General features: G+C 54.6%; 1 protein-coding gene across 5 annotated transcripts in view; it reads right to left on the minus strand.

The window, feature by feature from the left end:
* KSR1 (kinase suppressor of ras 1) overlaps positions 1-25,617 on the minus strand; it is a 147,209-nt gene that overhangs the window by 38,887 nt on the left and 82,705 nt on the right. For all 5 annotated transcript variants that reach the window (XM_056126752.1, XM_056126751.1, XM_056126754.1 and 2 more), the window contains exon 2: positions 17,873-18,013. In XM_056126752.1, the coding sequence (XP_055982727.1) occupies positions 17,873-18,013 (141 nt within the window). The remainder of the gene's footprint in view (positions 1-17,872; positions 18,014-25,617) is intronic.

Consider the following 25,617-nt stretch of genomic DNA (forward strand, 5'->3'; position numbering starts at 1 on the left):
GCAAGTTTCTGTAGTTCTCAGCACTCTACCATAGTGCACTCATGCTTTGCTTAAGGGGCCCAAGTTCAATCCCTGACACCCCTGGGAGCCAGGAGTGATCCCGAGCACAGAGCCAGGAGTGAGACGTGAGCACAGGTGAGTGAGGAAGGAAGGGAAGGAGGGAAGACTGAAGGGAGGGAGGAGGGAGAAGACAGGGAGGGAGGGAGGGAGGGAGGGAGGGAGGGAGGGAGGGAGGGAAGAGGGCCTTCAGACAGAGCAAATCCTGCACTATTTTTGGATAATGCCTAAACAGAGCAAATTGGGGATCAGCATCACCACCTGCTGGTGACCTGTGTGTGTGTGTGTGGGGGGGGGGGGGGGAAGCAGCTGCCACCATTCGGGGACCGAGAGGTCCTAAGGTCCCACGAGCTACACTCCTGCCTAGAGAAAGACCCCAAGTGGTCTAAAAGCCAAGGGCAGGCCTCCAACCCCCATGTGTGTACCCCAGAGCTCTGGGGAAGGGCTGATGCCAAGTCTCTGCTCCTTGGGGAGGGTCCCTACCCTCTTACCCTGTTTCCGTCTAAAGAACAATGAAACCAAGAGGGGAAATCTGAATCCCCGGCCCAGCGTAGGAGATGCCAGGCCCTGAGTCCCCACCTGAGGCACAAGGGGGACCCCAGCAGCGGGTAGGGAAGAACACTGACTCCCAGCAATACCAAGGTGCGGGGTCGGCTGGGCTCCTCCTGCCCCTGTTCCTCCCCCTGCCCCGGCGTCTGCACCCCCACCCCCACCAAATACCCAGCAGCTGGTGACACCGGCCAGGCTGGGCACTGAGCACCAGGCCTTACCGGCAGCCACGGGGCTGCCGGGGAGCTATACTTAGAAACCTGTGCGGGGCCGGGAGCCATCCATGCCAGCGTTGGTCAGACGGAGCGTGGAAACGCCAGGGCACTGGCGCCAGGATGGGGGCGCAGACGCAGGGCAGGCTGGACAGAAGGACGGGGCAGTGTACGGGAATCCACCCCTCATATCTGTGCAGCTGCTTTGGGTGACTTCAGGGGCTGCCTCCAAGGTCCACACACACTCTGCATCTGTGGGGTGGGCAGTGGCGCTCCCAGCTCCTACAGCAATTAAAGGGCCAGGTCCTGGGGAAATGTCCCCCAGAGGCCAGGAGTGGACACTGAGGAAGAATCCCGTGGTGGGGATGGAGGGTGGGACCCGGACGCCCCTCTGAGGCCAGGGCTGGCATGGCAGAGAGATCGGGGTGGAGAGGGGGGAGGGGGGAGCAGGGCTCCTCACTGCGAATCAGCAAAGGAGCCCCTGGCAGGTGCCTCTCTCTGCTGCTCCCGAGGGTCCAGTCTGGGGTAATGACCCATGTTCTGGGAGATGCAGGAAGGGCAGGGGCCCGGGCTGTCCCTGGAGGGCCGCACACAGCCTGGGGCACAGGTTTCGCTGTGGCTGGGGTCTGGGTGCAGCCTCTTGACTATGGTGTACCTGGGTCCCCAGATAAAGCCCCGCTCTAGGGAAGCCGGCCATGCCTGGGAGACAAAGTCCAGCTCTCTGATCCACCTGCTGGGCAGCAGGAAGGCAGACCCGAGCCTGGTCCTTGAACTTGGAGCTTGGGCACTGCCCGCCCCTCCCTGGGCTTCAGGTCCACCTCTGGGAGTGGGTTTGGCTGGAGCTGGGGCTCCCTCAGCCCGGACTGCTCACCACCTCTTACGAGGTTGGCTCCAGGGGGCTGGAGAGAACACCCCAGGGAAGGCACTTGCCGTTCACCTGTTCTGCCTCGTATGGCCCCTTCAGCCCTGCCATGAGTCACCCCTGAGCACAGAGCCAGGAGTAAGCACTGAGCACTGCCAGATTTGGTCCAAACCCAGAGGATCCTGAGGCACAGACCTGCCTTAAACTATCAATCCTAGTTTGGGGGCTGGAGGTCCAGGGCCTTAAGTCTGGCCGGAAAGCCAGGGCAGAGTGTGAGGATGTCCAGTCCAAAATGTGGGGGGCAGGTGGAGGGGACCAGGTGGGAAGGTGGGTGGAGGGACATTGGGGACACTGGTGGTGGGAAATGTACACTGGGGAAGGGGTGGGTGCTGGAACATTGCATGACTGAAACCCAATTGGGAACAACCTTGTAACTGTGTGTCTCAGGGTGATTTGAATAAAACCAAACCAAACAAAACACAAGGTGTGCCTGGGGGGGGCAGCTCTGGCCTGGCCTCCGGGGGCCGTACTTCCTGTCCTCTCTCAGGGAGGCCATCAGCCCACCGGCAGCCTGGCCAGAGCTCACCAGTGCCCAAGAGAGGTGCTTCCCTGCACACTGGCACCTGCTCTCCCGGTGCACAGGAGACAGGGTGGGCTGGGCTCCAGGGGTCTGCGGGCTCTGGCCCAAGCACTGGGAGTTTTCAGAAAGATGTTCCAGGGCCGGGCTAGGGAACGGCAATGCAGGGGTGCAAGTGAAGAGAAAAGACAACGGTTCTGGAAAGGGTGAGTGAGGATTCACTGGGTCTCTCCTGGATGTCTGGTTGGTGGAGCTATGTGAGTGTGAGATCAGCATATGCCATTCCTCAGCAGCTGGAGATGGGCGACAAGGCTCAGAAAGGGTAAGTAACTTGCTCAGGGCCACACAGCCAGAGGGCAGGTTGATGCCTGGCTACCTTTACCCAGTCCCCGGCAGCAGGATCAAGCTCATCATAGGTCACAGGGGTCTTTCCTGGCCCACTTCTTCCCCTGCCACAGGGTTAAAAGCACCATGGGGTGGGGTGGGAGGTCTTCTCATCACACTCCCTCAGTTCCCCCCTGCCCCTAGAGGTGATGGTGGCAGGGTGCTTTCCCACACCTCCCACCCACATCTTCAACTCCCAGGCACCATCAACACCCCAAGACTGACCACAGGGCTGGCCCCTCCCTCCCCTACCACCTACTTTGAGGCCACCCCGCCCCCACCCCATTTCTTCCTCCCGTACCCCCTGAGGTACTGGCAAGCTTTTCCTGAACAGGCCTGAGTGAATTTATTTATTTCTTTATTTATTTTGCTTTTTGGGTCACACCTGGCGATGCACAGGGGTTCCTCCTAGCTCTGCACTCAGGAGTTACTTCTGGCGGTGCTCAGGGGACCATATGGGATGCTGGGAATTGAACCCGGGTCGACCGCGTGCAAGGCAAACGCCCTACCCGCTGTGCTATCTCTCCAGCCCCAGCCTGAGTGAATTAAAAAAAAATATATATATATATATATATATATGGGGCTGGAGAGATAGTACAGTAGGTCAGGTGCTTGCCTTGTAAGTAGCCAAGTGGGTTCAATCCCCAGCACCCCAGTTTGTTCCCTTAACACTGCCAAGACTGACTCCCTGACTGCAGAGCCCGGAATAAGTCCTAAGTATCACTAAGTGTCACACACACACACACACACACACACACACACGTTTGTTTTGGGGGTCACACTGTTGGTGCTGAGAGGTTATTTCCAGCTTGGTGCTTGGGAGTCACTCACAGCCCTACAAAGCAGATCAGTCCTTTGGGCATCTTCCCAGACTGATGAACGGTTCAAACGCCTCATCCCTAAGGTTGAGGCATCAAATCCACAGCAAGGCTCAGCAGTGGGCATGGCTGGCACGGACCCAGGGCTGGCTTCCAGACCATCCTCATAGGCCAGGCTGCAAATGTGGGGCCAGGGAGGTAGTTCAGAGGGCAGGAGTGTCTGTCTGGCACACTGAAAGTCCTGAGTCCAGTCTAGGCTCCCTATGCCCAGCCCCCAGCACTGCTGGATGTGCCACCAGTAGCCCCTGGCACTACTGGGCATGAGTCTACAACCAACCACCAGCCCAGACTAAAGACCACTGGGAGTGGCCCGGAGCACTGCTGGGGAAGCATCAAGAAATACATGAAAACTCTCCCTCTAACCTGCACAAAAACCAGCGAAAACCAGCGGTGGCTGGATTGTGCCCATGGGTTAGACAGATACACGCACACACGCACGCACTCATGCACAGACCCCCAAACTGTGTTGGCCTCAACCTCCTGAGGGCCTGGCTCAATGTGCCTCCACTCAGTCCCCAGGACTTAAGCAACTGGGGTAGGGAGCAGACACTGGGAGGGCAGTGGAGCAGGGCCAGGTGGGCCATGGACTCTGGTCTCCTTCTCTGTGACACCACTGTTCCCACCTGCTGCACGAGGACAGACACTCCCCAAGATGGGGTCGCCTGTCTCCCTCAGATCACAGGGCACAGAGGGGAGATAACGGACCTCCGCTGGAAGGTTTCTCTGCGCCACACCTGCAGACAGATGGGGACACCCACTGCCGTCCCTCAGATACCACAGTAAGACCCGAACAGTGCAGGGGCCAGAGCAATAGCACAGCAGGGAGGGGATGCGTGCCTTGCACTCAGCTCCCCGTGACTGACCTGGGTTCAAGGCTACAAATGTGCCAAGCCCCCTGCTGGCTTCTGCCCAGAGACAGGGACCCCGTAGGAGAGGGCAGACAAAGGACTCCGCTAGCTTCCAGTGTGCAGGGCCACTCACTCCCTGCACCTGGCTCCCCCGCATGGCCCCCCAAGCACTGCCAGGAGTGATGCCTGAGCACAGAGCCAGGAGTAAACCCTGAGCAGAGCCAGGTGTGGCCCCAAAACAACAACAAAACCAAAATGGAACAGTGCAAACAACACAACAGAGGAACAATGAAAGAGCAACAGTCACTGGGCCGAGGCTGGGGCAGGGGAGAGTTAGCCAGGGCCGCCAGAGCCCCAAGAGCATCAGTCTCTGATGGCATGAAGGTGGCACAAGGGTGGCAGTGTCGGGGGGGTCGAACCTCCACCACCTAGATCCCAGCCCTGCCCCGCCAAGCCTCCCCCTCCTGCAGGCTACTGGCACCTGGCATGGGCAGCGGGTATGAGGACCAGAAGGGGGCAGCGGGGAGGAGCAAACCTGCAGGGACTGAGCTGGTGGGGTACCAAGGGAGCAGGGGGCGGGTCGTTTGTCAACTCTCTCCCACGGGGTCTCCTGGCAGAAGCCAGCAGGGGCTTGGCATGTGAGTAGTCATCTTTGTTGTGGGCTGATCACCCACATCTTCCCTTCTGCCCCTTTCTGATCCACAGGGCAAGACCTCTCAATCCTGCCAATGAGGCCTGGGGGGTTTCTGGGGTCCTCACCTCAGCCCTGAAGCATGTCAGCCCCCTCCCCAGGGCTGGGTGGGGGCCAAGTTGGGCTACAGGAGGAAGCCCAGCGTACAGGGACACTGAGCCTGTGGGCAGCGGCCGCCTTGCTGACCAACCAGGAGCTGGAGGTCCCCCGGGAGCCCTGCTCTATAGTTTTCCAGAAACCCTGCAATGACACCTGCCCCCAAAGGGCCTCACAGAGCCTGAGGAGACAGCAGGGCTCAGGCCAAAGAGGCCAGCCCATTGCGGCCTCCGCCTGAGGGCCCACAGGGAACAAAGGGAGTTTGGGTGCTTGAGGCAGGGACGGGGAGGAGTGACTCTGCCTCTGCCCAGGACGAATCACCCAAGGGACCTGAGTGACTATTTGGTCCTTTCAATGAGGAGGAAACTGAGGCCTGGAGAGAGGCAAGGAGGCCGGCCTGAGTTATTCAGAAGTGAATCTGACATTGCCCGAACTCTGAACTTACAACATCCCTGAGGACACACCGTGTCCCATACATTCCTGACCCGGATGTAAACCTTTTGTGCCGGCCCCATTTTCTGAGCTGTTCTGAGAGGCAAACCAGAGGTGAAATGGAATCCCCAGATTCCCCTCAGGTCTGCCCTGAGAGTCGGATCCAGGTGCCGGCCTGAGGAATGAGGAGCCACGATCTGGGGATGAGGCTCCACGTGCAGAGTCAGGCTTGGCTGGTGCGAGGTCCCAAGTCTAAGCCCCCACACAGCACACCGCGTGTCCACCCAAAGTACTGCCCGGGCGCAGCGCTGAGCACTGCCGCTTGGCACAAGCCCCGAGGGAAAGAGACAGAATGTCACACCATGTGCTTGCCAGGAGCAATGGGTTCCTGTGCTCCTGGTCTCCCTGGAGTGGGAAAATCCCCACTATCTTGGACTCAAAAGACCAAGGCAGGCAGCTCCCTGGCCATGCCCAGCCCATGCATATGGGCACGTGCACGTTAGGCAAGATGGTGTGTTCTTCTTTCTGTGAAAAGCGGCAGCAACGTCCACATCATAGGTCCACCCGGACAGCAGGCCCCAGAGGTGGCCTGAGGGATGGCCCTGACATTCCTGCCCAGCTTGGCAGCATGCTTCTGCTCTCACACCCATGACAATGACATCCCTGCCCCTGGCCCAGGCATACTGCTGGGGGGTGAAAAATGAGGCTGAGACAGATCAAGTTATGCCTTCACAGCACTGCAGGGAGTGATGGCGCCTCCCCATCACCCACATGCCCCACACCCTGCTCTGAGCCGGGAGGAGACCCTTTCTAGGGGCTCTGAGCCTGGAGGGGACCCAGCCCCATGTCTGAGCTGGCACTCAAGCCTCTCTGGTTTGGCTCCCCGAGAGAGGCTCTAAGGGCTGCTTATTTCACTGCATCATTGTCACACAGGTTTTATGCCAATGTTTTTTTTTTTTTTTGATGACCACATATCAAGTTTTTTGTTGCTTATTCATTGGGGGCCACATCCAGGTGTGTACATGGTTTACTCCTGGCTCTGAGTTCAGGGGTCCACTCATTGTGGGGCTCGGGCGACCATATGCAGTGCCAGGAATTAAACCCAGTTGGCAGCATGCAAGGCAAGCGTCTTACCCGCTGGACTATCGCTCTGGTCCCTAAAGTTTCTTGTATTTCCTTTTAAATGTGCGGTGGTATTAATTTAAAAGACAACAGGGTATGACAACAACACAGTGGCAATGATGATGCGGTGGAAGATCAGATGGGCAAGAGCCCAGGTTCCCGTCTACTGCTCCCTGCAGAAGGCACGGGTGCCCCAGCATCGATCCTACTCAGACCCCCAGCACGAACAGACCCGAAACCCACCCCCTCGCAGGACAGGGGGTCTGGCCAGACAGGACGAGTGAGGTTCCGGACAAGAGTCCAACAGCTCCCCGGGCGTTTAATTTTCATCTCTGGGAAACTGGTAAGGAAAGGAAGTAGCTTTCTCCACCACCCTCCGGATATGCCGTCCACCCAGCAGAGCCGGGAATCGAGGCCCAGACAAAGTCACCAATTCCAGGGACCCAGGAATGGCCGCCTGGCCCCACACCCCAGCGCCTACCTCACAGCCCTCAGGCGCAGGCAGCTCCAGGCCTTGTGCTCCTGGCACCTCAGGAGGGGGGCTTCCCGGGGCCTGGGCACCCTTGGGCACAGCCCAGCTCCACAGGCAGTGCATGGCGAGGGGCCCGACCCCAGGGTCCCTGTAGCCCCTGGTCTCCAGTGCAGCGTCCTGGGAAAGGACGGGGCAGGGAGAGGAGTTTATGTTTTCATGTCTGTAGTGAACAGTCATTGCAGCCAAAAATAGTTCGTGCCTGGGAGCTGGGAGTCAGCACATATCTCCCAGAGCAGGTGCTGGGCCGACATGGCAGGCTCCGGGCCTGGCTGCAGGGCACCACGCGCCCAGCTGCCCACGACAACAGGAGGCAGAGGCTCTCCCTGCCTCTCTCCCACTCCGAAGTCGCTCCCTGAGTCAACATGTTGCACTATCATCTCTTTCTTCCCAGTGAGTCATGGGGGGAAACCCCACCCCCACAAGAACTCTACCTGTTCCCAATGCCCCTAGCCGCTCTTACACATTCGGTGGTTTGGACACCCACAGAAAGGGCCCTGCCAACTACCAGCTCATAGTCCTGTACCCCAGAAACAGCAAACTCAGCAACATGCAAATGAAAAAATAAGCATAAAAAATGTCAAATGGCTGGGGAATTTTACTTCTCTTTCTTTCTTTGAGCTTTTCTGTATTTTCAAATTTTCCTACAATGAACACTTATAATTAGACTTAGAAAATGTCACTCTGAAACAAAATTTGAAAGAAGATACTCAGGCATCTCCAGCAGGAATGCGTAATTGGGACCCAGCTATGAGAATCTCGTGTGTGTGTGTGTGTGTGTGTGTGTGTGTGTGAGAGAGAGAGAGAGAGAGAGAGAGAGAGAGAGAGAGAGCTGCTGGTTGGTCCCGGGTCTGAGAGAGAGAGAGAGAGAGAGAGAGAGAGAGCTGCTGGTCCTGGGTCTGCTGGTCCCGGGTCCGCAGCTGGATGCCCCAGATATGAATTCTGGTCCCACACTCCCCTTCTAGGTGACACTGGGTGACAGGTGACACTGTCTACTGTACATTGCAGAGAAGAGCACAGCCTCTGGCCTAAACTGTGTTTTTAAAGGCAACAAGAGCCTTGTAATGATTTAAACGGGGTGCATGGACACAAGAACTTTCCTGTCATCCACTGAGTCAGATCAGTTTTGGAACAATCTCACCAGAGAAGGGGGAGCTGAACACAGGTGGCCAGCCCGGGCCTTGTTGGCTCAAGGGGGTTCAGGCATGCGGGAAGCCAAAGTCCCTCAGGGCAGAGTTATAGGCAAAAGCCTAGCTCAGGTCCAGTGTGTCACCAACAGAAAGCAGAGCCAGTTTCGGAACCGAGGGCTGCTGAACGCCATCAGTGGCTCCCAGAGAGCCTCACAATTCATCCTTTTGTTTGGTTTTGGTCTGTTTGGGAACCGAATCCAGCTATGCTCAGGGCTAGATTCAAGCAGGGCCCAGGGGACCATACATGGTGCTGGATATCTAACCTGGGTTGGCTGCGTGCAAGGCAAACATCTTCCCCAGTGGACTATTTCTAAGGTCCCGGCAATTCATCTTTCACTAGTCAGATGACAGAGCCTGAGACACAAATTCTTAGGGTAATCTCACTGGAATTCAGTCACTCAAAAAGACCTTGTACTAGATGCCAGGGCAGCAAAAAAAGCTGCCAGACTCTGCCTGCATGGCACTTCTAAGCAGGTCCTTTTTCTCTAGACCTCAAGGTCCAAAAAAACAAAGGGGCCTTCTTCTTATTCTTAGTTTTATTATTATTATTATTATTATTATTATTATTACTTTAGTTTTGGGCTTATACCCAGCAGTGGTCAGTGTTTACTCCTGGCTCTGTATCAGAGATCACTCTCAGCAGGCTCTGGGGAACCTATGGGGTGCTGGGGACAGAACCTGGGTCATCTATGTGCAAGTCAAACACCCTACCCCCTGTTCTATCTCTCCAACCCCTGAGAGGGTCTTGAAGGGCATAAACTCACTGCCCAAACTCAGAACCAGATCGAGGCTAGGCAGAACAGTCATGCTCTTTTCGGATTTCTGGAAACCAGGTGCACTTCCACACTCCAAAGGTAAGAAAAGCCTCTTCACCTGCTGGAGAGACAACCACAGAAATCCTTGGTGGGCAGTGCTCAGGGGACTATAAGAGATGCCAGGGATCGGGGATCAAACCCGGGACAGCCGCATGCAAGGCATACGCCCTACCCGCCCTATCCGCTGTACTTTTGCTCTAGGCCAGGCATCTTGGTTATTTGTTGCTGCGTTCCTCCCACCACCAATAAACCTCCCAGGACAGGGTGCTGTTTTGTCCATCATTTAATCTCCTGTGATCATTAATCTGGGGCCCTGACACAAGATATGTGATGGGTGAATGCAGAATGAATGAATATAAAGGGCAGCAAAGGAAAGCGGGGGGTGGAGATGGGGTGTCAGCACAGAGATAGAACGATTCGAATGACTACACCGTCCCCCACCCCCAGCAGTCCCAACCAAGCTATTCTGGGTACAATGTCAGGTGAGAAGACCATACATGGTTGGGGAAGGAAGTCAGCCTTAGGGGTAAGAAGGAGGTGAGTTTGAATCCTGATAGATAGGGCTATGAGCTCTCTGTGTGGTGCTAAAAGGCGGACCAGCCTCTGGGCTCAATTTGCTCAGCACCAAAGACAGGTTCATACCCTCCCATCCCCCAAGAGAAAAGATCCAACAGGCTGAGCTATACACACTGTCCCTCGGGGGGCCAGAGAGACAGTACAGAGGGTACAGTGCTTGCCTTGCATGTGGTCAACCTGGGTTGATCACCTGGCACCCTGAGCCCTCCTAGAAGCGATCCCTGAGCACAGCTGGTGTGGTCCCTAAAACAAAAGAAAACAAAACAACAGCGAAAGCTTTCTGTAGTTTGTCTTTTCCTTCCTTAGCCCAACTTCATCTCCTGCCGAGCTGGTAACACAGGCACCTGGACCCACACACAGGGCCTCAGCTTCCCACCCCAACTGGGAAGAAGCCTGTGGTCTAAGCACACTGGTTCCGAGAGCCAGGAGCAGAAGCCTCAGTTTCGTTGTTTTTCTTCCTTTCTGGTTTGGGTCATACCCGGCAGTGCTTGGGGTTTCCCACTGCCTCTGTGCTCAGGGGTCACTCCTGGTGGTGCCAGGGCTGGAACCTGGGTTGGCTGTGTGCAAGGCAAGTGCCTGAGCCCACTACACCATCTCTCCGGCCTGGACCTCAATTTCTTGCTATCAAAACAATGAGGACACAGGGCAGGCAGGCAACCACGTGAGGGTGTGTGGGCTGTCATCTGAGGCGTCTCCTAGCTGCCAACGGGTCAGGCTGGGGGCCAGAGGCCCTGCTGATGCCAGAGGAGAGTAGAGGACGGGGGGGGGGGGGGGGGGGGGGGGGCGGGGGAGAGAGACACTCGGCAGGTGGCAGCCATACGCATGCCAATGAAAGCTGCGCCAAGTGCCGGTTCGCTTTCTGGATGTGCCCTGCCTAGTCTCCTGTTCCACACAACCTCCATTCCAGGCCCCCTACAGAGCCACTGGCGAAGCAAGCTGGTGGCAGAGGCAGGTCGCGTTCTGTCACTTTCCCCACAAGAATCGAAATGGAAACAGAAAGTGGCTGAGGGCAGGGAGAGGCCTCAGGGCTGGGGTTTGTGCTCTGCTGGCCTATGACGAGTTCCATCTCCAGCACCAAGTGGGCTCTTGAGCACTGAGCCAGGAGTGACCCCAAGCACTGAGCCAGGAGTCACCCCAGGAGATTGCTAGGTATGGACCCCAAACAAAAAAAAATTTTGATTAAAAAAAAATAATAAAAGAGGGGCTGGAGCAATAGCACAGCAGGTAGGGCGTTTGCGTGCACGTGGCCGACCCGGGTTCGATTCCCAGCATCCCATATGGTCCCCTGAGCACTGCCAGGGGTGATTCCTGAGTGCAGAGCCAGGAGTAACCCCTGTGCATCGCTGGGTGTGACCCAAAAAGCAAACAAAAAAAGGGGGGGGGACTGGCTTGTCAGAGCCACAACAAACCCCCTTACCAAACTGACTGCATTTTCAATCCAAAAACCCCGCGTCAGTGAGCACTTTTCCCAGGGACCCTGTGGCTCATGGCTCCCACCTGGGAATCCCAGCCTCCAAAGCACCCACAGCTCCCTTCTAGAACAATCTCAGCCAGCGCCTGCCACTTCCTTTAACAACTTCTAATAAGGAAATTGCTGAAGGTGGGGGGAAAAAAAAAAAAGGAAAAAAAAAAGGCTCCATGCCAGCAGGCTCTGAAATCATTTCCCTCACAACAGCCAGAGCCCAGAACATGAAGCTGCAATTTTCAGGGTCGAACTTGGTGGGCACAGTTTGGAAGCCCAAGGGAAGAGGGGACGCTGTGACTCCTCTCAGCTCTCTCCCCATCTCAGCATACCATCTCTACTAGTCTGGTCTGTCTCTGTCTCTCTGTAGTTACCCAGATAAAACCCCAACCTCACCACCCACTTTCTGCATGCCTCTCCTCTCAGCCACACCCTTTCCCAAGGCTCCCCAGGAAGAGCAGCTTCCCTGGACCTTGGGATCTCAGATTCTGCTCCCCCTGCTTCCTGCAGCCAGGCAAGCTCTTGGGGAAGGCTCCCCAGTCTGGGTATACCCTCCCCCTGCAACCTTGCTGGTGAATGTGTTCATCTGCTCCCACTGAAGCAGCCCAGGCCAAGGGTCACAATTCCCAAGCCTGCAAACTCCCCGGACTAGGGAAGGTGCTCTAAAACGCCCCAGTTTTCAGCATACAGCCCCCAGCAGGGTCACGGTCACGGTCCTCCCGTTGTTCATCGATTTGCTCGAGCGGGCCCAGTAACGTCTCCATCATGAGACTTGTTGTTACTGTGTTTGGCATATCGAATACGTCACGGGGAGCTTGCCAGGCTCTGCCGTGCGGGCGAGATACTCTCGGTAGCTTGCCGGGCTCTCCGAGAGGGGCGGAGGAATCGAACTCGGGTCGGCCATATTGGCTGCGTGCAAGGCAAACACCCTACCACTGTGCTATCGCTCAGCAGGGTAGGATGTAGAATGAATTAAAAACCATTCCAGAGGGGCTGGAGCAATAGCACAGCGGGTAGGGTATTTGCCTTGCACACGCTGGCTGACCAGGGTTCGATACCCAGCATCCCTTATGGTCCCCCGAGCACTGCCAGAAGTGATTCCTGAGTGCAGAGCCAGGAGTAACCCCTGAGCATCACCGGGTGTGACCCAAAAAAAAAAAATCATTCCAGGAAGGGCTGGAGAAGTAGTACATTGGGTGGAGTGCTTGCCTGGCATGCATCCAACCCAAGTTCGATCCCCAGTACACCCGATGATCCCTGAGCCCCAGGAATGACCCCTGACTGCAAAGCCAAGATTATGTCCTTCGTGGGGCTGGAGCAATAGCACAGCGAGTAGGGCGCTTGCCTTGCACATGGCCGACCCGAGTTCGATCCCCAGCATCCCATATGGTCCCCTGAGCACCGCCAGGGGTAATTCCTGAGTGCAGAGCCAGGAGTAACCCCTTCTGCATCTCTGGGTGTGACCCAAAAAAGCAACAAATAAATAAATAAGATTAACAACAAAAAAAAAAAGATTATGTCCTTGGAATCACTTGGTGTGACCTAAGAACAAAAACCAACAATAAAAACCACAACACACAACACAATCATTACAGGGGCTGAGAGGAGAGGAGGTAAGGCACAGGCCTTGCCTGCCCCCAGCCTGGGTACATTCAATCCCTGATACTACATGGTCCCCCAGCATGGCTAGGGGTAGCCATGGAGACCCCAGAAACCGCAGGGATGGCCAGAGTCCCTGGCAGCACAGAGCCCGAGCAGCAGCACACTCCTGGGCCCTTGTACACATCTGCAGCCCCGGTGGCTGAGAATCCACCGCTATCTCCAGAGCACCATTTGGGAAGCCCTCGCCCTCCAGATCATTATGATGGGGGAAGCGGCTCTGAGGGAGAGAACCAGCTTGCACCTCAGGCTCTGGGTTCAACTCCTGAAGCCTGAAGTGACTCTCCAGCACTGAGCCAGCCGGGAGTAGCCCTGGGATACCACCAGGGGAGCCCCACACAAGAAAATTATTTTGAAGTTTGATCCAAAAAATTAAATTGAACTTTGGTTTCTCAATCAGACTACACAGACCCCAGACATCCCAAAGGCCACGTGTGGCCAGGAGCTACCACATCAACTGGACAGGGCAGCACCCCGGAAGTTCCAGAGGGGCCTCAGTCTGATGCAGATGGTTGGCATCAGCCCTGAGGGCCACTCCAGTCCTGGGGGAGACGAGGGGGTGCAGGTTCCTGGGCACTGAAGCACCCGAAATGCGTAGAGCAAGAGCTCTCCCACCCATGCCCCACCTTCTCCCCAGGAACCTCAGACAGGCCTGCAGCCTTGGGCCTCCCCACTGTCCAGCCAGCAGAGGGGGTTACTTCTGGAGACAGAGGACACACACCACCATCAGTCAATGCTGAAACACTGAGAGCCCTGGGGGGGGCCCCAGGGAAGCAGTACTGATAGGGAAGAGGGAGAACGTCTGTGCGCACACACATGCACACACACACACATGCACACGAACATGCACACACACACACACACATGCATACACACACATACATGCATACACACATACACATACACACACTCTCTGTATTATCCTTAGGGAAAGATCAGGTACCCATCAGAAAGCCAGGAAGAGCTGAGATGAGCAGAGAACTCCCCACTCTACACACACACACACACACACACACACACACACACACAAGAGCTGGTCTCCAGGCCCGGAAGCAGCAGCCCTGGAGCAAACTATCATTTACAGTGAATTAAAATGGCCACACTTCCTGTATTTTGATCTTTTCCTCAAATACGAAAGACACACAAAAGCTACAATTGGCTGTTGCAGTATTGGGGTTGCCCGCTTGGTTTTGGTGCTTACATGCTTTACTAGTGGGGTGACAGGGGCTGAGATAGGGGAGTGTTGTCCCACTTGCTATGGCACCGGGGACCACACTCAGTGAGGTGAGACTGTGCAGGGACCACACTCAAGGCCTCGCACCTGCAAGCCTAGTGCAATCAGTGACCTACATCTCTTCGGGGGGGGGAGGGAGAGGGGGGAGAGGAAGGAGTCACAGCTGGTGGTGTTCAGGGACTCATCTCGGTGACAGAGATAGAATCTGGGGCTCCTCGTGTAAAGCACGTGCTCCAGCCCTTTAAATCATCTCTCCAGCCCTTAAATGTCTTTCTTTCCTTTCTGGAGGGGATGAGGAGTGGGGCGTGGTGCTCAGGACTTTTCTGCCCTTTTCAAGCTATCTTCATAGGTAAAACCTTTGGGCTTCTGAATAACTTCTAAGATTATTTATTTGTGGGAATTTTTTATTTTGGAATAGTTTTAGCTTTATAGAACGGTTGCAGAGCTAGGAAGAGCAGGCAGAGTTCCCAAATACACATCAGTCAGCTTCTTCTTTGCTGCCACGGCACATTCCAAGATACTTTTGATCCCCAGCACCACATAAGGACCCGGGAGCCTCGCCAGGAGTGATATTTGTACAGAATCAGGAGGACAACCTGAACACTGCCAGGTGTGGGCCCCCAAATAAGGAGGGATGAGGAAGGAGAGAAGAAGGGATAGGAGGAGAAGGAGGAGGAGGAAGAAGGAAGAAGAGGAAGAGAAGGAGGAGAATCCAGGGAAACTGAGTAGCCTGGAGGAAGGATCTGAGTTTCTTTGGGAAAAATGGAGTGACCCGTGACCAGTGGTTCCTTGGGGCTCTCACATCTTTCCCTCTGCCCCTTCCCTCTCCTTTGCTCTGCTGATGGGATGACGGGACTGTGGTGCTGTCCCCTAGCACACAGGAAATCCCACTATTTTATTTCTTGTATTTTTGGGGGGTTGTTTCTGGGTCATACCCAGAGGTTATTGCTGGCTCTGCCCTCAGGAATCAGTCCTGGTGGTGTTCGAGGACCATAAGGGATGCCGGGGATCGAACCTGGGTTGGCACATGCAAGCTAAATGCCCTCCTTGCTGTGCTATGTACTATGGCTCCAGCCCCAGAGAGTCCAAAACTCCTGAGAGAGGGAGACTCGGGCAGGAGGGAGACGCCCTGCCCCACAGTTCTGGGCCCCGTGGGAGCAGGACACAACCCTAGGCCCAGATTTCTCCTTGGGAGTGTGTCGGTGCTGGTGGTTGCCTAGGGGTGCTGGGGTCCCCCGAGGAGATCAAAGCTCCTCACACAGGACAGTTTCAAGAGGAGGGAGAGCTCCGGCTATCTGCACCTCCAAACAGAACTCCCGACACTCCTGTGGGCTGACAGTCCCATAGTGGAGGGACCAGGGTGGCGGGAGTATTCAAGGCTGGCCCCCGTGCACCCAGCCTTGCTGCAGGCAGCACTCCCAGCCCCTGCCGAACTTCCTGCCTCTCGGGCCCTGGGCAAAGGGACACAGCTAGGAAGGGAGAGCTTTGGGGTACCCATGAGAACTGTGGTCTCTGCAGTGTGATCAGCGTGCTCAGAGCTTCCTCCTGGCCCTGTACGTGGGGGGTCCATATGTGGTGCAGAGAACCAAGTCAGGGCTGACTGCGTGCAGGACACGCATCTTGACCCCTGTATTATCTCTTCAGCCACCAGCAGCCTTTCTGTGAGGATGAGAAAAGCTCAACACGAAAAGCTGTGCCCCACCCACTCAGAGCCAGACTCATCAGCCCCCAGGGAGAGCCACTGTGTCCTGCTGAGTCTCCTCCCTTCCTCTCTGTCATCGTATCATGGCCACAGTGGGGATTTTAAGGCTGACAAGCCAGAGCAGGTGTGCCTCTGTCTCCTGGAACCTGAATTCCAGCGGGCCAGTAGACAGATTCTCGACCACAAGCACAGGAGAGAAGTCAGGGCACACGGGGAAAGAAGGAGGGTCAGGCACGCTAGTTATTTATTTTTATCTTCTTTTGATTTTGTTTGTTTTGGGTCACATACAGCAATGATCAGGGGTCACTCCTGGCGGGGCATGGGGGACCATATGGGAGGGCGGGGAGCAAACCCAGGTTGGCTGTGTCCAACGCAAGTGCCCTGTTAGCTGTGCTATTGCTCCAGACCCTCCCCCCCCCTATTTTTTTCAGCTTTTTGGGTCACATCTGGCAATGCTTAGGGCTTACTCCTGGCTCTGCACTAAGGAATTACTCCTGGTGGTGCTTGGGGTACCAGATGGGATGCTGGAGATTGAACCCGGGTTGGCCACATGCAAGGCAAACGTCCTACCCGCTGTACTATCACTCCGAACCCAGCTTATAATATTTCAACATCAATCCCATCACTAGTGTCAACTTTCCTCCACCAGTGTCCCCATATTTCCTCCCCACCCCAGTCCCATCTGTCAACAACTTGACAGGCACATCACAAAATCCCAATGGCTACAGGTTAGCTCTCATGTTTTCAGTGTGTTGAGTCTGTGTTTTGGATGTATGGCGATACCCCTCACCCCGGTTACCAGTACAGCTAAAGCCCTGATGCCTGTTCCCCCATTCTTCCCATATCTCTCCTCCCCCTTGATTTCTTTCCTTCTCTGTCTCTCGCCTCTCTAAACACTGGGCTCAAGGGTGATATAGGCATGCCATGTGTGGCCCAAAAATCAAAACCTTTTTTTTAAATTTTAATACATAACCATATTCTATATTCGTATCAATATATAAAATATGTAAATTAACTTTTTGTTTGGAGACCACACCTGATAGTGCTCAGGGCTTACTCCTGGTTCTGTGCTCAGGGTTCAATCCTGATAAGGTTCAGTAATCATATGCGGTGACAGGGATCAAACCCAGGCTGTCTGCATGCAAGGCCCTTACTCACTGTATTATCTCTCCTTAGAAATTTACTCGAATAACATTTTATTACCCTAATTTGTCCTAAATGGTCTCATTTCAACAGACATTAAAATGGAAGATTATTCTGCTTTTCTGCTCCAAGCCTTCGGAATTCATACTTCGGAATTCATACCATATCTTCATACTTCTATCCTTGAAATTACAACAAATCTTAATTTGGATTTGCCATGCTACTCATACATCTTATGAAACAACACAGATCTAACTCCTTCGAAACTTTACAAGGCCTAATCATTAGAGAAATTAAAAAGGCTAGAATTGAAGAGTAAATCTTAAAGACCACAGATTTTTTTGGGGAGACCCACAACTGTGCATTGCCAGGGGTTGCCCCTGTCCCCCCCCACCAAAAAAAGAACAAAGGACAGAACGCAGCACCATGACTGCAAGAGAAAATCCCTATTTCCTGTTCCCCGAGCTGAGGAGCTATATGATCTGCAACACGTTAGTCCACCATGAGGAAACGAATATAATCTGTTCACAGGCTTTCCCAATAATTCAATGGCACTATCTGCACACAGCATTCAATATGAGCATGTATCCAGGATTCTGGCCCCTGGCATTCGAGGAAGCTGTGACTGGTTGCTGTGCTCAGGATGCCTGGCCGTCGGGCTTCTAAGGCCATGGAACCAGAGCAGCACCTGGGCCCCTCCCTGCCACTGCTGTCCCGTAGGCCCCATGTCAGATCAGGTTACTCAGAGGGCACCATCCTCTTGCTCTCGGCCATGGCGGAGCTCGCCCTGGGATTTGTGTGTGGTGCCTTTACTGCTCTACCCCCCACATCTACTGGCCCGAGCCCCCACATACCTGCACCACCTCTGGCCTCACGTTGAAGGTGTAGAGCCAGTCGCTGAAGCGAGGGTAGCTGTTGAGTTCTGGGGTCCTCTCGCTGGGAGCCACGCTCAGCTTGCACTGCCGCTGCTTGCAGATGTAACGGACCAGCTTGGCCTGCGGAGAGACCAGCAAAGAGAAGGCCATGGTCACTGGGGGCATGGGCACCGGATAGCGCGCTGGGGCATGTGCACACACAGTGGGGCAGGGGCAGGCCATGGGGGAGGGAGGAGATGAGGAGTGGAGATGGAGCTGGCAGAGGCTTCAGGGATCCTGAGAACTGCTCCCCGACCCCAGCTGGGCATGAGCTCACCCACAGACCACGACTCTGGGAGAGGAGTGAAAACAAGGGGACAGAGTGAAACACAAGAAGGGTGGGGGTGATTGACAATTCAGAAGACTTGAGGGTTGGGAGAGGATGAGTAACCTGACCTAATATGCTTCCAGCCAAAAATCAGCCAGGGCTGGGATCTGAGAGTGCAGGCACGCCCTAGGAGTACTATGATTGTGGATAAGTTATTAACACACACACACACACACACACACACACACACACACACACACACGGCTCAGTTCATTCATCCAAATTGGGATGAAAACAGAACTTCTCTCTTACAAAGACTGAGCAAGATGAAGGGTTCAATCCATCTCTGACTCATAATAGACACAGTAATTGGCCAGAATGAGGCTGGGGCGGGGGGGGGGGGGGGTGGCCTTTGGCCACACTGGGAAGGAGCTAAGACTTGGATCTGCACCCTAAAACATGCAGTTTTTCATGGGGCTGGAGAGATGGGGAGCAGGCAGGGCATTTGCCTTGCACACACAGCCAACCAGGGTTCAATCCCCAGTCTCCCATGTGGTCCCTGGTGCTCCACTAGGAATAATCTCTGAATGCAGAGCCAGGAGTAAGCCCTGAGTATCACACCAGTGAGACCCCAAAACAAACAAAACAAAATGACAACTACAAAACACATGCAGATTTCAGGGAAGTCAGATAGCTTGAGCATTTTCTAGGGGGAAATGTGTCCACTTTTCAGAAAGCTAACCTTTTCTGGGCCAAAGATCCTTCAGTGGGTTGCCATGCTGACCTGGGTTTGATTCCCAGCACTCCCTGTGGTCCCCTGAGCTCACAAGGAGTGATCCCTGAGCACAGAGCCAGGAGTAAACATTGAGTAAACCACTGGGTGAGGCCCAAAACAAACAAAAGGCTACCACCAAACAATCTGGTTTGTGTGGACTCTGGTTCTCTGACAAACGCTGGGTCTGGCTGGGTATTCCACACCTTACTAGGAGCAAGATGTATAGGGAGGACAGAGCCCGGGCTGGTGGAGAAGGTGAGACAGGCAGAGCACACGGAAGCAAGTGCAGAACTTGAAGGGAAGGATTTCCACTGAGATCAAAGGACCCGGGGGCCCAGGGAGAACATTGAGAGAGAACAGACGGGTGGCCTCTGATGGGGACTCTCTGACCTCTCCCAAAGCCTAGCATCAACCTCAAAGGCCAGTGCAGGAACCAGCCACCTCTCCGCCAGGCAGCCCTAGCCAATTTGGTGGCAATCCCTCCCTTTCTCTATCACCTGATATGCTATGAATCTTAGCAGGCTCCTGAGTGAGTGGTTAGGACTCTTGTTAGCACAGTCAGAGGATGAAAAATGGATGAATAATAAGCTTCATTTCCAGCATCTAGGAAGACTCCCAATTTCCAGTTAGAACCAGAGAGCTTAATCATTTTGGACCACAGACCTCTTTGGCAATCTGGGAGATTTATGATCTCTTCCTAAGAAAAATGTTTTTGAAAGCATAAAATGAGAGGCTGGAGAGATAGTAAGGGGGGAGAGGTAGGCACTTCTTTTGCATGTGGCCAACCCCAGGTCCTTTCCTGGCACTGCCTAGGTCGCCCAAGTGTCCCCAAGGCGTGATGCCTGAGCACAGAGCCATGAGTAGGTCCTGAGCATCACTGGTGTGGTCCAAAAACAAAGAGCACAAAGGCTGGAGGGTATGCTCTGCATGGAGGTGGCTTGGGCTGAACCCCACCATTGTATGCCCCCCTAGCACTACTAGGAATGACCTCCAGGCCCCAAACTGGGGATAGTTCCTGAGCACTGCCCAATGTGGCCCAAAGAACAAAACAAAAGTATATAAGAAAATGTTTAGGATTGCCATGGAAAACAATTATACCTAAATATATTTATCAAAATATCAAATCATGGAAAGTATCAAAAGCATCCCTATTCAAGCATGGAGCCTAAAAACTGCCCAGACTTTGAAGTTAAGACAAGTACGTAAACCACATTTTCAGCAGTTTGGAAGGTGAATCTGAAAATGTGGGATCTTGTTAAGACCAAGCTGCATGTATTTGCTACAATGATGGTGCCGTATTGCCTACATCCAAACTGAACCACATGCTAAGCTAAACTGCAGTTAGGTTCATGAAAATGAAGGGTATCACGTTACCCCCCAGGTCTTAGGATGCCTGATTTCTATCCACAGATCCCAGGGAGAGAAGCCTTATGGTGGAGGTAAGAGTGGAATGAAAGAAGATCCAAACTGACACCAAAACCAAGTTTCTAACAGACCAGCCTTTCTCATTGTTCACAATCGGCTGGACTATGAGACTCGCTAGGTCCTGTATCTTTACTGGCAGGGGAGGGGGCACTACAGCCAAGGCAGATCGGGCCAACTGCTGGAGAAGAAACAGTTCCATTCAATTATAGGGCTTTGATATTTGGGGAAATGCCATGGACAGAGGCCAGGCCATGGTATTCCACCGCATGCCCATGAGGCTTCCAGGACAGAAATTATTAATCAAACACCGCTGAGGCTTCACAGAACTTGAGAATCGATCCTTCTCTACTTTAAGGACCCCAGGACCTATATGGAACCAAAGCCCCAGGGATATTTTCCAAGCACCAATCTGCACTGAAGACGGGAATATTGCTTCATCCTACAGGGCTAAGTAGGGGCATTCACATCCCAACTCTACCCACCGCTCCCAGGGGAACCAGAAGGCAACTTCCCAAACCAGAGCCCCAATCTCTTTCCCAGGCTCCTTTCCACTCCACTCCCGTCTCCGGGAACTCTCAATCCCTAGCCTTCCCCCCACATTCTGCCTGTACTTCCAACCCCTGGGCCTCAGCTCCAACAATCCACTGGGCCCAGAGTCCCTCCCTTCTCCAGGCCCTTGGTCAAATCTTCCATGTTTGATCAGAACACCCCACACCCATTTCCAAGAGTGCTATCTGTGCCTCCTTGGCAGTCTCTGTCACCACGGGGCCCATCTTGGGCTTTTGGACCAGTTAGCACACACCGCTCAACACACACACACACACACACACACACACACACACACACACGACTTAGCTACGGGGAGGAACAGAATCTGGGTTCCAATCTCAGCTCAGCTGCTGACCAGCTGTGTAGCCTCTGGGATGTGAAGGCCTTTTTCTGCATGTTGTTGCTCTCACATGTATAACAGGAAGGCAGAGAGAGGGGCACGTGGGCTGCAAGCAGGACTATGCTGTATAACCTATAGTATGCTGTATAACCAGACCCTGGGCTGCCCCCCCCCCCCCGACCCTTCACAACTGTACGACATGGTAGAGTGAGCCACCTCGGGTATGACTGCCCACACACAGCACAGAAATGTGGGCCTAATGCTCACACTAGAACATTCTTCACTGCCCAATCCTTCCCTCTACTCCAAACTGCCTGAACCACAGCAAGGACAGGATGAGAAATTGGACACCGTCCATCAAAGCCATTCTCCATGTTAGCCATAGTGTTCAGGCTGCTGCAGCGTGGAGAGATGGGGAGAGGATAGGGGAGGGGGAGAGATGGAGGTGCAGAGGGCCCACCCCCAGCTGCTGCATCTTACTCATTCCACGAGGCCTCAGGCCCACGCAGGCCCACGTGGAGGTCGGCCAACCTGGCCTTGGCAATGAGCCAGTGTTGGTGACTTTCTGAGAGTCAAGCCCACCGAGGTGCCTCAACTCCAGGAAAAGCCAGCAAGCACAGATGTCAGCACCACCACCACAAGAGTCCAAACCTCAGGGAGCACCACAGCTAATGCGGCAAACGCCTGGGCAGGGGAGCTACCTTAAAGGGCTAGAGAGTGTGTCTGCCACACACAGGGCCCCCGGTTCAACCCCCAGCACTGCTGGGGAGGTTCCCCCACGGAAATCAAGCAACCAAATCGAACAAAAAAGAAAGCTGGAGAGATACAGATAAGTGGGCAAGGCACTGTCCTACATGCACTCAATTCAGACTGGATGTCCAGCATCCCACTTGGCCCCCCAAGCCAGTCAGGAGTGACCCCTGAGCTCAGAGCCAGGAGTAAGCCCTGAGCACAGCCATGTGTAGCCCCCAAACCCAAAACAAACAAACCAAGAAAAGAAATCAAGCCACCAACCTAAACAAACAACAAAAAAATGTGCAAAAGCCAGCCATGTGTGCAAACCCAGTCATCACAACAATCAAGGGAAGGACAAAAGGGAAGAGTTAATGAATCGATTAATAAAACACAAGCTGTGAGAGCGCCTCTTCCCCAATTCCAAAGCAGGACGGTACAGAACCTGCAAAAACAATCCCCAGTCTGGCTGACTGCAGAGGCAGGGACGGAGCGCAGACACAGTGCGCCATGCCATCTGCCAGCAGGTCTGGGCTGTCCTGGAGGCCATAAAGAAGAAATGACACCTGCAGACGAGGAACCCCCACCCCCACAAGGGGCCAGGCTGGCCTCATAGCGCAGAGCAGGTGGCAGCAGCTTCTACCTGAGCGAAACGAGGCCACCCTCCCTCTGAGCTGGCAGCCATCTGGGCATCCCCTGGGGCTGCTTTCCCACATCAACCACAGGGATGGCCAGCCCAGCCTCAAGGGCCTATTAGGGGCCTTCACAGGGACCGGCAGAGTCTCCTAACCACGAAACCACAAGATGGGAATTTCCTGGACTAGAAGAGCCTATGGGGTTTTGGTGACGGGTCAGCAGCAAGATTTGCCCACACTCTGGCCGCAGGCGAGGCTGGCTGGGACTCGAGTCTCACCAGCCCCTAGGACGCCTTTGCTCCTGGCGAGTGTGTGCACCAGGGGCCCTGCTTCCTGCTCAGAGCAGAACACCAACGGCCAGCCCACAGAGGACTGCAAGGGACCTGGTGGCCACTCGCCAAGTGCCCAGTTCTAATGTGTATAGCAAGGAGGCAGGGAAATCCCCACAATACACCACCAATGATAAGGACTTCTCTGTAGGGAAGTTAGGACCACATGGGTCACTATGCATAGTGTCCTTGGAAGAAGAATGAGCCCAAGGCCCCACCGTGTTAGTCCACTATGTCCAATGGTGCAGCCCCTCTGAGCCCCGATTGTGAGCACGGGCTTAGTTCTGGTCTTAGTTTCCCAGCCTGTCAGCCTGTCAAATGGGACTGATGGCTATTCAAAATGCTAGTGTGAGGGTCCAGAGAGATGGTACAGCAGATAAGGCACTTGCCTTGCAAGCAGTGGACCCTGGTTTGATTCCCAACACCACATGTGGTTGTCCTGAGCATCACCAGGTGTGCAGAGCCTGAGCCCCACAAATAAAAGAAATGGTTGAAAAAAAAATAGTGTGTACAGGACCAGAGAGATAATATAGTAGTCAAGGTACTTGCCATGTATGCAGCCGGCTCGGGTTCAGTGCTCAGCACGGTGTCTATGTGGTTCCCTGAGCACCGCCAGATGGAGTCCCCTCACCCCCCACATCTTCACTATTATGAAGCCTGGCCTTAGAAAACGTGAGTGAGGAACCCTTGGCCCAGTGCCTGGGCCAGGAATGAGCAAGCAGCACGTGAGGCTCTCGGGTCCTCTTGGAACCATGCTGGGAAAAAGGGAAGATGTGGGACTGGACTCATTCAGAAAGGGACCCCTGGAAGATGGTGCCGGTCTTCAGGACATGCTGGTGGAACTTGCGAATTAGGTGCTTTTGCTTTTGTTTTGGGGCCACACCCGCCAATGCTCAGGGTTACTTCTGGTTCTGTGTTCAGGCTTACTCCTGGTTCTGTGCTCAGGGATCACACCTGGCAGTGCTCATGGGGACCATACGGGGCACTGGGAATCAAACGCAGTGGCTGAATGCAAGGCAAGCATCCTACACCCTATATCATCACTCCAGCCCCACATTTACCTAGGTATAAGCCAATACTCAGCAGTGCAGGGAGCAACTAGGGGTACGCTAGGCAGTGCTCCAAAAGGGAATGCAGTGCCAAAGATAGAGCTCAGGGTTTGCACAAGCAAGGTCTGAGCTCTACCTGAGCATGTCTTCCTAGGCCTACACAGAAGGGGCAAGGGGCTCCCCAGCAGTGCTCAGGAAGCACAGGGTCCCCCTCTCAGGGATTCTCAGTGGTTTAACTCAAGAACCCGAGGATGTCCCCTCACCCCTCAGCATCCAGGGCTTCACCCAGCAGTTTTCAGGGCCCCCAGGCAGCACCCACAATGTTCAGGAGACAATATGGTGCCAGGGATAGAACCAGGCTTGGCAGCAAGCAAGGCACATGCCTTAACCCCCTGCACTATCCCTTTGGTCTCTCTACAATTTTTCTTTAAGTCATGAGAGCCAAGACTACCCCAAGGGCTGACCCCAGAGAGACTGAACCCCTTTTCCTCTTCATGTGCCCATACCTCCATCACCAGCATCAGAAGGCATGGCCGGTACAAAGCTACACATAGCCCAGAAAAGCTGTTGGTTGCCACGAGTATCTCTGTCCCTCACTGGGCATCCCAGTGAGTCCCAGGGCTCACCAACACCCCCTGCAGGCCCCGTCCCGACATGGGCCTCCCAAAGGGGGCCCGCTACAGAGAGGGGCATGTCCAACTACCCAGCAGGTCCAACACAGCCAGCCCTCCCGAAGTGCATGCTGGAGAAAGAGAAAGTTCCAGAGGAAAGGGAAGCGGCTCTGAGCTGCAGGGCTGCGGGGACATAAGAGATCTCACGCATCTGCGGTGCTAAGCTTCCAAGCACGGGGCACCTGGCCTCTTCCAGGGGAAGCTTCTGTGGCTGGCATTTTTCCAAGAGCCTCAAACCTGCCTCCTTGGGGCTGCCATGCGCTGGGTCCCAAGTCCAGCCTTCAGAGGGGAAGATGCAGGCTGCTGCCAGGACCCAATGCCACACTGGTCTGAGGTGGGGTTTCCTTGCAGCCACGGAGCTGGTAGTCCATGAAGGCAGTGACAGTGAGGCTGGGGCAGCAGCGATCCTGCGACACACACACACACACACACACACACACACACACACAGAGAGAGAGAGAGAGAGAGAGAGAGAGGCAGAGACAGCGAGAGAGAGAGTGAGTGAGAGAGAGAGAGAGAGAGAGAGAGAGAGAGAGAGAGAGAGAGAGAGAGAGAGAAGGGGAGAGAGGGAGAACACCAAACAGGCTAAAACGGCCAAGCAGACAGAAACCTCCTTCCACAGGGGGCCTGGCTGGGGGCCAGCCATTGTACCAGAGCAGCCAGGCAGCACGGCAGGAATGACCAGGCAAACATTCTGCCTGCTGCTAGGGTGTGCCCAGGCGGCCTGTTTACCACCGGCACCTGTTCCAACCGGTTGGGGTCAATAAGTGGCTGTTCCATCATTCTGGACGGGAAACCCCAAGTCTGCAGCCATCACTATTGGCCGTGCAGCTGGAACCAAGTTTGTCCTGCTTCACTTTCTCCTCTGGAGGTGGAGAAATGAGCAGGGCTTCCTCAGCACTGCTGGGGACT

This window comes from Sorex fumeus, unplaced genomic scaffold, assembly GCF_029834395.1.
Source record: "Sorex fumeus unplaced genomic scaffold, SorFum_2.1 ptg000063l, whole genome shotgun sequence".
In the NCBI taxonomy this organism is placed as follows: domain Eukaryota; kingdom Metazoa; phylum Chordata; class Mammalia; order Eulipotyphla; family Soricidae; genus Sorex; species Sorex fumeus.